Source organism: Lipotes vexillifer, unplaced genomic scaffold (assembly GCF_000442215.2).
Source record: "Lipotes vexillifer unplaced genomic scaffold, Lipotes_vexillifer_v1.1 scaffold279, whole genome shotgun sequence".
NCBI lineage: Eukaryota > Metazoa > Chordata > Mammalia > Artiodactyla > Lipotidae > Lipotes > Lipotes vexillifer.
The window spans coordinates 1,080,830-1,095,704 of record NW_006780759.1 but is presented as its reverse complement, the minus strand read 5'-3'; the positions used below and the strand labels follow the sequence as shown (position 1 = coordinate 1,095,704).

At 43.4% G+C, this 14,875-nt stretch overlaps 1 protein-coding gene across 1 annotated transcript in view; it reads left to right on the top strand.

Annotated features, from left to right (window-relative positions):
- SMS (spermine synthase) overlaps positions 1-14,875 on the top strand; it is a 37,485-nt gene that overhangs the window by 886 nt on the left and 21,724 nt on the right. The window contains exons 2-8 of the mRNA XM_007454161.1: positions 1,033-1,038; positions 1,450-1,570; positions 5,325-5,415; positions 5,976-6,040; positions 11,080-11,255; positions 12,680-12,834; positions 13,507-13,596. Of these exons, the coding sequence (XP_007454223.1) occupies positions 1,033-1,038; positions 1,450-1,570; positions 5,325-5,415; positions 5,976-6,040; positions 11,080-11,255; positions 12,680-12,834; positions 13,507-13,596 (704 nt within the window). The remainder of the gene's footprint in view (positions 1-1,032; positions 1,039-1,449; positions 1,571-5,324; positions 5,416-5,975; positions 6,041-11,079; positions 11,256-12,679; positions 12,835-13,506; positions 13,597-14,875) is intronic.

Below are 14,875 nucleotides of genomic sequence, written 5' to 3'. Positions count from 1 at the left end.
CCTCCCCCTCCCCGCCCCTCCTCCTCCTCCCTGGGTCTTCCAGGCTTCAGTCTCTAATAAGGACTTAACCGGAACTAGGACCCACCTGGGTGCTCCAGGATGATCCATCGCTAGATCCTTAAATTAACTACATCTGCAAAAACCCTTTTCCAAATCAGGTCGCACTCCCAAGTTCTGGGGGTTAGGGTGTGGACATATCTTTTGGGGGCCACTATTCCACCCACGACAGTTGGAGTGGATGAAATCATCTGCTTTGTAAGTGGCAATTTACATTTTTTAAAATGTCTGCATAGGCCAGAATAAGACACATGTGCTGCCCAGTTTGGCCTCTGAACCCAGTTTGTGGCCTTCGTTCTTATTGTGCACTGGAAGGTGTTGGGAGCATAGTTCCAAATGTCATTGGAGAGAGACTCTTGCGTAGATTGAGGAAATCCTTCCAGTCCGTTTTGGCACTCCTTAGTATCTGGAAGGAATTCTAGTGTAATTTTCTTGTGAAACCACACTGTGGTCAGCTGTGGATCTTGTTTTTTTTTCTTTTGCCCTCGGTTCAGGTCACAGGGATGCTTTGTTTTGATGCTTTGCAGCCCCTACTCTTTTCCTTTGTGTGGAAAAAGCACCAGCCTGTGGCGGGCTCCTGAGACAATACAGAGTGATTCCTTTTGTCTCATCTTGCTTCTTTATCTTACCCTTCTCAAGGAGTGAGTACCTTTGCAGATACAACTAGATAAGAATAAATTGCATTTTGTTTTTATCTAAATATCATAATGATGGATGTTCTTGAAGATTGTGGCTTCAAGTGAACCTACAGAGGTTAACGCAATTTCTATAACTTTGACCTCAGTCCTTGACCTGAGCTCCACTTTGGTAGCAGGGGGTGGGATGGGAGATGGGGTCACAATGCCTAGCAGCTTGTACCATATTGAATTGTTGTTCAGTTTCTATCAGTTAGAGATAGGTTACTGAGTGGCGCCATTTATTTTTTCCAATAATAAAAGCAAGCCCTCCTTATTGTAGAACACTTGGAACACAAAGCCAAAAGTTTTGAAGTTGTTTATGATACCCATCAACAGTGGATGGAATTCTTCTTCTAGTACTCTGTATTCTCATTAACTTACTTAACCTAAAGTGGAATGTCTTTTATTGTGTTTGTATTTCTGGTTTCTGGCTAGCCTGAATATTTTGTTAGGCTATTTCTAGTTTCCTGAATATCTGTCTGCGTTTTTGGCACAGCTGTTTTGTGGTTGGTGTTGCCATTCTTATTTTGTTCCCTGGTAATCTGAAGCCTCTCCTTGTAGGGTTCAGAACGTTGTAGCTCATGACAAAGGGGATAAGCGACGCTGGCAGCTCTGTTCAGGTTTTCTTAAAAGTTCATTCATCAAACTGTGCCTCGCTGGCTTTGCTTCTGAATGTTTCATTCTGACCATCTTGCCTTCTCCCCCTGTTCTCCAGCTGATGGTGAGACCATTCTGAAAGGCCTCCAGTCCATTTTCCAGGAGCAGGGGATGATGGAGTCGGTGCACACCTGGCAGGACCATGGCTATTTAGCGACCTACGTAAACAAAAATGGCAGGTGAGGCAGCCTCGAGTGCTCCTATTCAGGTCTGAGCACTTCAGCAGTGTGTGTGTGTGTGTGTGTGTGTGTGTGTGTGTGTGTGTGTAGGGGCGGGGATGTGTGTTTGTGTATGTGTGGGTGGATGTGTGTGTAAAGGGTGGTGGTGGGGTGGTGTCCTGGTTTTTTTCTTTCCTCCTTGGCATCTTTGAGGAGGGGCTAGAATTCAGTGCTTCTCAGCTCTAGCTGCACAGTAGAATTGCCTGGGAGTGCCTTCACAAAATCCCATGCCCAGGCACTCCCCCCAGAGATTGAGGCCACTGGGCATCGCTGTTTCTCCAAACACCCCCCGGTGATTCTGTGTGGCCAAGACCCAGAACCCTTGAGCAGCATAAGCAGTGTGAACCGGCAGGCAGTGATCCAGATGGCCGTGCTCCACTGCAAGAGTTTCTGCTGCACAGGTCTGGGGCAGCACCCCAAACAGCATTTCTGACAAGCTCCCAGGGGATGTCAATGCTGCCGGTCAGCTGACCCCACTGTGAGGAGCACTGTAGTACGTGGTTATCCGCTAACGCAGACCGTAGTCAAATTCAGGATGAGAAAGTCTGCAAGTAGCTTGACAGGAAGCTGAAGGGATCCAGGAGTTGTTTTTGTTTGTTTTTTCTCCTTAAGACTTTATAGATGGTCTAGACTTTTTACCTGATCAATATGTAAATGAAAGTCAACCTAAGACTGGGAAAGGAAATGACTGATAACAGAAGACACTGGTGCATTGAGCTCTTTGCATTTCCCTAAGTCTTGGTTTGTATCTTCTAGACTGTCTCGTGTGTAAAACCGTTAAGGTTCTTAGTAATTTGTACTATTAATTTAAAAATGTGAACTCCTGGGTATTTTTGATGGCTTTCATTCTGTTCTCTAAGTTCTAGAATTCCACGTGGCTTCATTAATGTCCTATACTCTCTCCCTTGTTTTTCTAATTAAAAGAAGACCCCCTCCCCAAATCTTACAGAGGCCCAGAAGACAGTGCTGTGAGGTGAGGGAAACTTGTACTTTTGAGCTCAGCCCCGCTTCCATTATTTTCTTTATAAGGGTACATGGTTCACCCCTGTGGTGGTGATTGTTGTTTCTGACTATGTAGCAAACGTCCATATATGCCTGTAGCAGATACCTCCAACGTATCTAAAATGATTTCTTCTCAAGGGTGACCCAAACCTTCTACTGCCTCCGTCCTCGGGCTCTGGCCCAGTTAATGGTGAGTCCCATAGAAGCAGAGGTCTGCAGCTGGCCTTGCGCCCTCCAGCCTCTCTTCTCCATCCTCTCTGCCCCCGTGTCTTACTGTCCTAGCTGTGGTCCGTCCTCTGGGGACACAGCAATCAGACCTTGCCTCTCTCCCACCTTGGTAGGTTCCTCCTCCACTCCAGGTGAAGCCTTGCATCTCTTACCACCTCCTAAGGGCCTTTGCAGCTGGCCGCGACCAACCTCTTTACCTCAGTTCTTGAATCTTCTGCCCTAGACACCAATCCCAGTTTTCTAGAAGGCTTAGGATTCTTCCTGGAAGGGAGTTTTTGAGTAATAAGAGCTGTTGGACGTTGGTTCTGAAAGCAAAAAAAAGAGAAAAATTTACATACTTATTAGTTTACTTTTTTTTTTTGGCCGTGTCGCACAGCTTGCAGGATCTTAGTTCCCCAACCAGGGATGGAACCTGGCCCCTTGCAGTGGAAGCACGGAGTCCTAACCACTAGTCTACTAAGGGAATTCCCTAATATGCTTAGTTTAAAAACTTGTTTTCCACATTGGTCTTCCTCTTCTCTCACTTGGTTAGCTGGGACCCATCCCCATGTGGCCTGTCGTGAAACCTCACTCACTCCTGTCTTCCATGCCCAGGCACCTGTCGGCTCAGGGTAGGGACTGCAGCTCCCAGCCGGGCTTTTGGCCTCACTTCTGGTTAATGTCCCCTTTGTGTGTGGTCCTGGTCCTCAGTCACCTTTTTTGTTGGTCTCCATTTTCTCCTCCTTGCAACTTTTCCTCTTTCTTTATTTCCGGTTTTAATCCGGTGAGGTTTGACTCTACCTTTCGGCATTCTCTGTGTTCCTAGGTTCTCTGGCGGGGGATTCTTTGCTAGAACCACCTAGCTGGTTAAGAGGTGGCATTTCTCTCTCCTTTCTTTACCCCTGGCCCCTCTCCTTTGTGTGGCTGGTGGTGGTGGTGAGTGGGGATGGTCAGCTCGTGCAGGTGCAGATGAGTTTGTGGTGTCCTGGGCCTGAACTTGATTTTGAGGCCGTTTAAAAATGGGCTGAAGGTGAAAATTAAGTAGTTGTATTTTTTTAAATATTTATTTTATTTATTTGGCTGCATCGGGTCTTAGTTGTGGCACGCAGGATCTTCATTGCGGCATGCGGGATCTTCTGTTGCAGCACAGGCTCTCTAGTTATGCTGCACAGGCTCTAGAGTGCACGGGCTTAGTTGCTCCGCAGCGTGTGGGATCTTGGTTCCCCGAACAGGGATTGAACCTCTGTCCCCTGCATTGGAAGGCGGATTCTTAACCACTGACCACCAGGGAAGTCCCACAGTTGTATTTATTTTTTAATCTAAGCACACTGCCCGTATTCTCCAAACAGAACTCATCATCTTATTTAGTGTCATTCAAACGTTTCTTTAACCACACCTTATGGTAAGAAGTGATTTTTTATCAGATGTGCACATACACATCTGCATATATACAAATATACATGTCTAATTGAAAGAAAAGTTTCTTCAGATAATTCTTACACATGTGTGATACACTATTTTTATTTCATAAAAAAGCTGGTCAGGTACACTAAATTAGAGGTTAAAGCTTTTCCTGTAAGGAGCTACATAAGGTCCCTGTCACATACTCCCTCTTTTTTCTTAAGCAACTCTTTAAAAATGTAAAAACACGTGTTTTAATCTGCAGGCTTTACAAAACATGCCGCGGGCTGGATCTGGCTTGCAGGCCCCGAGCTCAGTGAATTTAGCCACCACCTGCTTGCAGTCAGAAAAACACGGCTCTGGGGACTTCCCTGGTGGCGCAGTGGTGAAGAATCTGCCTGCCAGTGCAGGGGACACAGGTTTGAGCCCTGGTCCAGAAAGGTCCCACATGCCACAGAGCAACTAAGCCCGTGTGCCACGGCTACTGAGCCTGCGCTCTAGAGCCTGTGAGCCACAACTGCTGAGCCCGCGTGCCACAACTACTGAAGCCCACGCGCCTAGAGCCCGTGCTCCGCAACAAGAGAAGCCACTATAATGAGAAGCCCGCGCAACGCAACGAAGAGTAGCCCCCGCTCGCCGCAACTAGGGAAAGCCCGTGCACAGCAACGAAGACCCAACGCAGACAAAAATAAATAAATAATTTATTCAAACAAACAAAAGAAATACCACGGCTCTGTTCGAACTCTGAGGTTAATTGGGAGAACCCAGTTTGCTCTTCACCACCCTCGCTTCCTTTTAAGGAGGAGTCAATCACTGCTGAGCAACCTTCTTAAAAATCAGGTGCATAGAACTTGCTGCTGAATCACTTTCTGGACCCAAGAACCTGTTTTGAAAACCTTAGCACTTGATGGCTCTCTCTAAAATCTTCGCTAAATGATTGGCTTCCCTGCCCCCATGAAGAGGCTCTAATGAGAAAGCAACAGGGACAATTATGTAATATAGGGAAAAAAGAGCGGTGGTTTTGCCTTTTAACTGGGTTGGTGTCTTTTTTCTTTTGAGTGCCGTGATACAATTCCTAACCTTAAAATTATGCTTTCCTCTGTAGCTTTGCCAATTTGAGAATTTACCCACATGGATTGGTGTTGCTGGACCTTCAGAGTTACGACGGTGATGCGCAAGGCAAAGAAGTTGACAGTGTCAGTTTTCCACTTTTACTTACTCAAGTATTTGAGGATCACAAAAACTGCTCAGTTTAATGATAAAATTATTTTCATCTAGTTGCTGACTTTCACTTAATTTTTTTTCAATGAAATTTCTATTTTATCTTAAATATTCACTTAATTTTAAACTTGCCTCCCTTCAAATAAGTGATTTTAGAAGAAAAATAGTCGTTCCTCAGTAGTTTTTAGGAACCTGGCTGTCATCTTTCCCTTGACTGCTTGAGTACTGAGTTATGATTTTACTTCTGCGCTGGAGGGAATGTAAACCTTTATCCAGAACATTACAGCTGCAATATTCTTGAGGCTTTCCCTTTGCCATTATTTTGTTGGTACTTTAGGCTGAAGCGAGGTTGATACTGTGTTGTGCTACTTGGCGTGGGAGTGTGGAATTGTGCCAGGCCTGCAGGCTGCTGTAGGGGTTAGGGAGGACAAATGTATCTGGGCATCTGCCAGTATCACAGCTCTGCCAACACGGTCTCAACCTCCTGTTCCACTCAGCTTATTTGATAAGCCCATTTCTTTTCTTTTGATTGCAGCTTTTGAACAAAGTAGAAGAAAGAATGAAAGAATTGAGTCAGGACAGTACTGAGCGGGTGAAGCGGTAAGTCCACTCCTGAATGTTCTTTTATATTTGGTTAATCGATAAACTAATCAGAATGGTGGTGTTATCCCTGAGCAGTGTCTAAGATGTAGAAAAGATCAAAGTCGACTTCTGCTTCTGGCCACTTGGTAGACTGAGGTAGTGGGCCCTTACAGCAGAAGACTAACTGTATATGAGAGAAAGAGATGCTAGACAAAGTGGAACAAAGGCAGAAGGGAGCGTACAGTGATTCCAAGGGGCTGGAACTGTATAACGCAGAGAATCAGGTAGGGCTGGCACCTCAAAGGGGAGCTAGAAAACTCCTCGACCCTGTCCAGTAAAGAGAAAAGATTGTCTTGTCTTTCCTCAGAGTTCTGGGCCCCAGAGTAGAATTAAGCAGTTTTAAGAGATTTTGACAGCATGGGATGATAGAAAATTTGCCTCAGTGCTTTCAGGTAAGATGATATTGATACTGCAAGGTGCTAAGAATTTCAGAGGCCACCCACCTTGAGCAGCCCCTGGTGGGTTCTTTTCAGATGAAAATGAAGACCATTAACCTTTCTTGAGGAGTGCAGCCACTATATGCCACATGTGACTATTTAAAACTAAGTTAATATAAAAACAGTTCAGTTCCTCAGTCTCGCCTCATGTCACTAGCTAATGGCTAGTGACTGCCGTATTGGACAGCGCAGATAAAGAACATTTCTGTGGTGCCAGAAATGTTCTGTTGGACAGAAGTATTTGTCAGTGGTGTCAGATGTTAAAAGAGCTTTGATAGAAGCAATAGTTTTGACATTTCTTGGGAGGGATAGAGTCTGGTAGGTCCTGGGAATTAATCATGGCTGCACAGCAGGTAATTCTGAGCGGTTCTGCCTTGCCCTGCCTGGGTGGCTCCTTATCAGGCCCTCAAAAGTGGGCTTGTCCCTTGCTCATAAAGGCAAACACGTAGATGCAGAAACACAGAGAGACTTCAGTAAGGTCGGGGCATCACTGATGGAAGTGACCATCCAGAATACAGACTTCTCCATTTTAGGGCACTTTCCACAAGAGGGAGTCCTTATTGGCTGTTTAAGGACGTTTAAGTACATAATGGCTCATCCTGCTAAATTTGATCAGCCTAGAGGAAAGCCCCAGGGCAGATGTAAGATAACTGGAAAATTGTTTAACCTCCAACATGGACACAAAGCAGGAAACTGCATGTGAAGAGAGCAGGACATAGTGTAGAACTCGGCCACTTGATTGAAATCTGTTGGAGCACCCAGACTTGTTTACCCCACCCAAGTTCAGCTTACGTGTCCTCGGGCCCTTCCCCATCCTTAAAGAACTTGTCCACACCTACAATGTTTTCTGGAATTTCCCTCTCTTCCTGCTTGCAGAATTTTCCTAATCTTTCCTGGTCCATCTGTGTCTTTAACTCGGTGATAATGAATTGGCCAACGTCAAAATTTTTTTTTTTTTTTTTTTTTATTGGTCTGGTTTTTATTGGGATTACTTCTAGGAGTGAGCAAATAGATGGAATGCATTTATGGGCTTCCCCACTCATGAGAAGTCTGGTTCCTTTGTGGTTTTGGTATGGGAGTTTTTGAAGTGAGAATGCAGTTATACTTCCGATTTTCAGTTCAAAACACAGCACAGGCCTTGTTTTTCCTCGTCACTGTTTTTACATCTTTTCATAAAATCAGGGTGGAGCGGGCAGGAAGTTGTTGGGAATACTTTGTTGTAGGCCCTTTGTTTTTGGCCTCAAAAGGACAAGAATGGTGCCACTTTTCTGTCTGGGGAATGACATTGTTAGAGACTGAATCATTAACAAATGACTCAGTAACATCTGAAATGATTACTCCCCTGTGGCCAGTGATTTAAATCTGAATTAAGAAGCCATGGGATTCATTAGAAACTTTATTTTCATATCCTGCTATTCAAAAGAAAAGAAACAGGAAAAACAAGCTTACATCAGTAATGTTTTGTTGAAAAGAAAAATTCTTGCAATTTACACGGCGTACCTGAGGCCCGGGACATATTCTGTCTTTCTCTCTACCATCTATTTTCAATTTTCTGTAGTGAAGGTTGAAAAGAGAGTTACGGAGGGCTCCAGGATATCTCCCAAAGCCCATTTCAGGGAGATGCGCTTCCTGTTAGTGAAGCCAAATCCGGCCTCTGTACCCCGACACTGAATGAAATCTTGGGGACAGAGTTTTGAGTGAAGTAGAAAAGAGTAAGTTTATTGCTTTGCCGGGCAGAGGGGGCCACAGTGGACTAATGCCCTCAGAACTGCGTGTCCCGACCTGGAGGGGGTAGTGAGGAGTTTTATAGTAATGGTTCAAGGAGAGCGTGATCCACCCGTGGACATTCTTCTGATTGGCTGGTGGGGAGGTAAATGGGCGTCAGCATCATCAGCCTTCTGGTTGCAACTGGTCTGGGGTCTGCGTGCTGGTGGGCAGCATGCAGTTAACTTCTGCCACCTGGTGGGGGCTTCAGTATCTGCAAAACAGCTCAAAGATATTGTTATGTGTGTCCCTTGAGGGGAACCAGGACCCTGCCCCAAGGCTGCACTATTGTTTCCTTTGACTGTTCCTCCCTCTTCTGCACATCCCCTCCCTTCCCTAATTAGCATCCGTTTGAACTGCCCATCGGCACTCAGGGAAGGTCTTGGAGTCTGAATGAAGCCCCATTTCCTGTAATCAAGGAATGGGGGACACAGAAAGGCTTTTGTGCCCAGAAGCCCCATAGGGTCCTGCTCGGTATGATCAAGGTGATGGCTTCCCCGTCCTTAAAGATCCTTGCATCACCTCGGTGCTTTGTGACCACCTAGAGGGGTGGGATAGGGAGGGTGGGAGGGAGGGAGATGCAAGAGAGAAGAGATATGGGAACATGTGTATATGTATAACTGATTCACTGTGTTATAAAGCAGAAACTAACACATCATTGTAAAGCAGTTATACACCAATAAAGATGTTAAAAAGAAAAAGAAAAAGATCCTTGCTTCTTTGCATCTCTTTAAAAACCACTGTGTTGCTGTGGAGGAAAGAGCTCTTACCTGCACCCAAGGCACCACTGAATCAATTGAGAATGGACATTGTTTTCATTGGGTTTGTGCATAGTTCAGTAATTGCCTGTGGCTGGCTGGCTGTCAACCCCGAGGGGTGGGTTTCCTCCCCTGAAAGCCCTTGAGTTGCTATTTGTTACTTTCATCCAGTGTCACAGGTAGCTCATGCTCCCACCTCAGGCCACCTGCCACCCATCAGCCAGAGGTGGAAGAGGCTTCCCCCAAGTCCTGTTTGCCTCCTCTCGGGGTTTGCCCTGTTTGGGGTACCACATTTTACAAGAAACACCTCTGATCTGCCCAATTCCAACAGCTGAGTTTGTTCTCCTGGAAGATGAAGAAGTGGTTAAATTAGGAGGAGTTACGATTAAATGACAGTTTATGGGAATTTGCTTTGTAAATTCAGTGCTTTTTGCAGATGTTAGTATTTCCTCATAGAAAGCCTCATTAACCTGTAACAGGTTCAGACTGTATTCTTGGAAACAGGTGAGCTGGAAGAGCAAAGACTTGTCAGAGCGAGTCAGAGGTAGCCCAGCATTTTAGGTACCTGTGGCTTGTTTACTGTAAACCCCACTGTACTTGAGAACACAGGACTTGCCCATGGTCGTGTTATGTATGCAGTGAGTTCTCATCTTGTTTGTGTTCCACTTAATTTGCCAAGCCCCCTTTCCAGGTCTGGTTTTCCTTGTCATGTAGTGTCCTCTGCTGTTAGTTTCTAGTACATTCACCCTATCTAAAATACTCAGTATTAACAGAAAGAACTGAATGAGGAAATCATCAGTTTGCAGCTATTCTCGTAATAATTGGTTCAGGCAAGAATCTTCTAGATGCCAAAGCCACTGGTGAAGGTTTGTTGAGAGATCAGGACCTTGACCCAGTTTCACAGGACTGCTCCACACCCTGCTTAGTAATTTCAAAGGGAAAAACGGTACCTTTGCAAGTGTAGGGATCTCGTGGTCATCTGCTTTAACCATGTGGTCACTCTTTACACCACCAATAATAGGACAGGAACACATCTCGTGCCCCTGATGTGATGCTTGCATAATATGCCAACTTGACTCTATTGAAGAGATCTTCAGGCAAACCCACTTGAGGGATTTCCTGCAGAACACCTGGTCTGGACTTTGCTGTGATGTGAATGTCATGAAACACGGGGAAGGGGTGACGGCGCCAACAGACTATTTTCTTTTTTAACATCTTTATTGGAGTATAATTGCTTTACAATGGTGTGTTAGCTTCTGCTGTATAACAAAGTGAATCAGTTACACATATACATATATCCCCATATCTCCTCCCTCTTGCGTCTCCCTCCCACCCTCCCTATCCCACCCCTCTAGGTGGTCACAAAGCACCGAGCTGATCTCCCTGCGCTATGCGGCTGCTTCCCACTAGCTAGCTATTTTACGTTGGGTAGTGTATATATGTCCATGCCAATCTCTCACTTCGTCCGTGTCCTCAAGTCCATTCTCTGTCTGTGTCTATTCCTGCAATGGACTATTTTCGATTAAATGAGGGTAAAAAAGGGAACCAGCAAAATACAGTATATGATTCTTCATTCAAAAGTAGAATAGCTCCGAAGGAGATAATTGGCAGTTGGGGATACTTGAACATGGATTCCTTACTAGGTGCTGGTATTCCATCCATGTGGACTTGAATGGATGTGGTAGTGAAAAAGTAGCTATGTAGGCAGTCTTAACAGATTACTGCTGGAGTATTTGGGGGTGAAGGATGATGTCTGCAATGGCCATTTTCTCCTTCAACATTTTTTAGGGAAAATTTAAAGTATGCCAGAAAGGTTTTTTAAAAAGTAAATTCTTAATGTACAACAGTGTTGAAATTTGGTAGTGGCCATGTTTGTATAAACCTCAAAGCGCAAGTTTTAGATTGGTTGTGTACTATTTAGGAGTCTGCCTGGGGTCATGTGGCTCCTGCAAATGCTTGTTCCCAGGTCCTCTTTTAAGGCAGCCTCACCTAAGCAGCCTTTCTTTTAAGGCTCATTCCTGTTTTCCTTTTGTTCCAGATTACCACCCATAGTTCGAGGAGGGGCCATTGACAGATACTGGCCCACTGCAGATGGCCGCCTGGTTGAGTACGACATAGATGAAGTGGTGTATGATGAAGACTCACCTTACCAGAACATTAAAATTTTACACTCAAAACAATTTGGAAATATTCTCATCCTCAGTGGGGATGTTAGTAAGTATTCCATCCCTACCCCAATCGCATGACAAAGTGACAGTGTATTAGATGGTGTTTTCTTGTCTGGGCTTTCATGTTTTGTAGTAGAGCCATGAAAATTTTGTCTTGTTACTCTTTTTTCCTTAGTTTTCTTAGTGATTAGTATTTAGATTGTATTTCAAAAGAAAATGTAATTGCCTTTTTAAAAAAAATTTTTTATTGAAGTATAGTTGATTTACAATGTTCTTAGTTTCAGGTGTACAGTAAAGTGACTCAGTTATACATATATATATAAATATATATTATTGTTATTTATATTCTCTCCCATTATAGGTTATTATAAGATATTGAGTAGAGTTCCCTGTGCTATACAGTAGGTTCTTGTTGGTTATCTATTTTATATTGCTTATTTTTTTAAGAAGTCTTTTAGATGGGAAATTTCAAACCAAAGTAGACAGAACAGTAAGATGAACCCACACATACTCACTGTTGAGTGCCAACAATTATCAACTCCTGGCCAATCTTGTTTCCCCTGAACTCTGGTCTACTTTTCTCCCTCTCATATTCTTTTTTTTTTTTTTTTTTTTTTATTTCCCTCCCCTCTATTTTACATCTTTATTGGAGTATAATTGCTTTACAATGGTGTGTTAGTTTCTGCTTTATAACAAAGTCAATCAGTTATACATATACATATGTTCCCATATCTCTTCCTTCTTGGCGTCTCCCACCCTCCCTATCCCACCCCTCCAGGCGGTCACAAAGCACCGAGCTGATCTCCCTGTGCTATGCGGCTACTTCCCACTAGCTATCTACCTTACGTTCGGTAGTGTATATATATGTCTGTGATAAAGTGAGAGAGAGAGGCATGGACATACATACCTCATATTCTTTTGAAGCAACTCTGCTTCATATTTCATCTGGAAACATGCAATTGCTTTTTTTTTTTTTGCGGTACGCGGGCCTCTCACTGTTGTGGCCTCTCCCGTTGCGGAGCACAGGCTCCGGACACGCAGGCTCAGCGGCCATGGCTCATGGACCCAGCTGCTCCGTGGCATGTGGGATCTTCCCAGACTGGGGCACGAACCCGTGTCGCCTGCATCGGCAGGCGAACTCTCAACCACTGCGCCACCAGGGAAGCCCGATGCAATTGCTTTTTAATTATCATATCAGAACAGTTTAAAGACTGAATTTTCTTCCTACTGACTAAAGTGTATATGTGTATAATCTATGTAGGTAACATTTTATGTTGAGTGTTAAGATGAGTAGGGTTGATGAAAGTCCACAATCCAAAAAACCAGAAAAACAACACCTCTGTATACTGCTGTTTTTAAAGATTGAAAATGAAAAATTCTGAATTTTCTAGATTCTAGCACTTTCTGGTATAAGTCAGGTGGTGTATGGCTTTGGTTATAGTCACCATTTTGGATGTTTCTTCTCCCTAGATTTGGCGGAAAGTGATCTGGCGTATACCCGGGCCATCATGGGCAGTGGCAAAGAAGATTACACTGGCAAAGATGTACTGATTCTAGGAGGCGGAGATGGGGGCATATTATGTGAAATAGTCAAACTGAAACCAAAGATGGTCACTATGGTAGAGATATCCTTTGTTGCATAAGAGATCAAGTTAAGTGGGCTTTGTTTGTTTTCTTCCTCGTTTTTTGTCTTAAGACTCACGTTAATGTTACGAGGTAAATGTGTTATAAAGACTACCTTGAACAAACATTTCCACTTAGTACCAGTACCTTTTTTTTTGTGTGTGTGTGTGTGGTACGCGGGCCTCTTACTGCTGTGGCCTCTCCCGTTGCGGAGCACAGGCTCCGGACGCGCAGGCTCAGCAGCCGTGGCTCACGGGCCCAGCCGCTCCGCGGCATGTGGGATCTTCCCAGACCAGGGCACGTACCCGTGTCCCCTGCATCGGCAGGCAGACTCTCAACCACTGCGCCACCAGGGAAGCCCACCAGTACCTTTTTATATGGCCACCAACAAAGAAGCAGAGCTGAGAATTAAAGAGCACGTAACCTTTGTACTGTGTCTACTGTTCAGCAATTGCTGAAATGGCTGTTTCATTAGAAGAAAATTGAGTTCCTTTTGAGTGTCCTTGGTGCACAACAAATGAAGTCATTGTCTCATTTATCATTTTTTAAACTTATAATACCCAAATTAGTGTTAAAAAAATGTTATGTTCATCTTAACCTTTTTAAAAAGTATATCTCAGAATTCTTTGATACATCCAAATCCAGGGGAAATTTCTCCTTAACCTATTTCGAACATTGACCAAATGGTGATTGACGGATGTAAGAAATACATGCGAAAAACATGTGGTGATGTCCTAGACAATCTTAAAGGAGACTGCTATCAGGTAATTATAGTTACCAGATAATGTTTTTTTATTATGTCAACTGATAATATGTTGATCAGAACTGTGCCTTCTGAAAACATCTTTAAGTATAATTGGTTAAGAAGATAAATAATCAAGATGATAGGTCATCTTGTAGGGGAGGAAAAATTTTCCCTCTACCCTTCTAGTACTTGCCTGAGACCCCTGTAATAAAAGACCAACAAGAGGAAAAACAAGTTATTAAATGTTTTAAACTCATGTATTTATGGGAGATGCACAGAAAAATGAGCATCTCAGAGGTAGCATTAGAATTTAGGCTTAAATATGATCCTAATAGGGTCAGAGGGATGTAGGAGTCTTAAGGGAGAGTAAATGACTTAGGAAAAATGAACAGGGCCCTTAGAAGAGTAGAAAAAGAGGTATGATAGTTTGTGACAGAGTTTGTCTGGTTGTGGTGTCAGCTTCATCTGCTGTGATAAGAGGCCATCCTCCCTGGTTGAATTCCTCCGGGAGGGGATCTATGGCAGTTGAACTCCTTTTGGAGGATCTGTCTTTAGGCAGATAAAGGGGAGTTCAGGGAAAGCCTCTCCCTACATTTGCTGTTTTTCAAGTGCCTACAGCTCAAAATGTTCAATATGCCAAAGCACCGTATTTTGAGGTAGTCTGTTCTGCTATCCCTTATTCTCTTTATGTGAGTTCTATATACATTTGTATTCAGGGAAGGTGTGTACGTATAGTTTAGAAAAAAGAAAGAAAATGGCTAACTTCAAATTCTTTGAATTTAATAACATTAATTCATTCTTGTATAAAAGATGCCATGTACCTTTTTTATGACCTGGCAACCACCACTTTTGACTTTTGTCTCTTTAGCCTGAGTCTTTCTGTGTCTGGGTCTTTGAGAAGGAATTCAGGTATTTATTAGAGGGTGTAGGTGATGTTTCATGTAGGAATAATTGCTTCTTGCTAAGCAAATAAGTTCCTAAATTCTACTGTGCTTGTAAGTTGACTGATCATTCTAGTTTATAGGATATATTTTGTATTGTATTTTGAGGATTCATATGTTAGTTGCCCATACCTACATTATTAGGTAGAGCAAGATAACTAAGCAAATGAACATTTTTATTTGACCAGAATCTTAAATGTGTACCTCTAGTTTTATAAACATATAGATGAATGCTTTCATTTGTTATGTAAATTACCTACACCTACCCATGTTCTCTAATATGTGTGTATCCAAATTTGATTTCATGGTACATGTGTTAATTTTTTCTTTTTTTTTTTCTTTTTCTTTTCTTTTCTT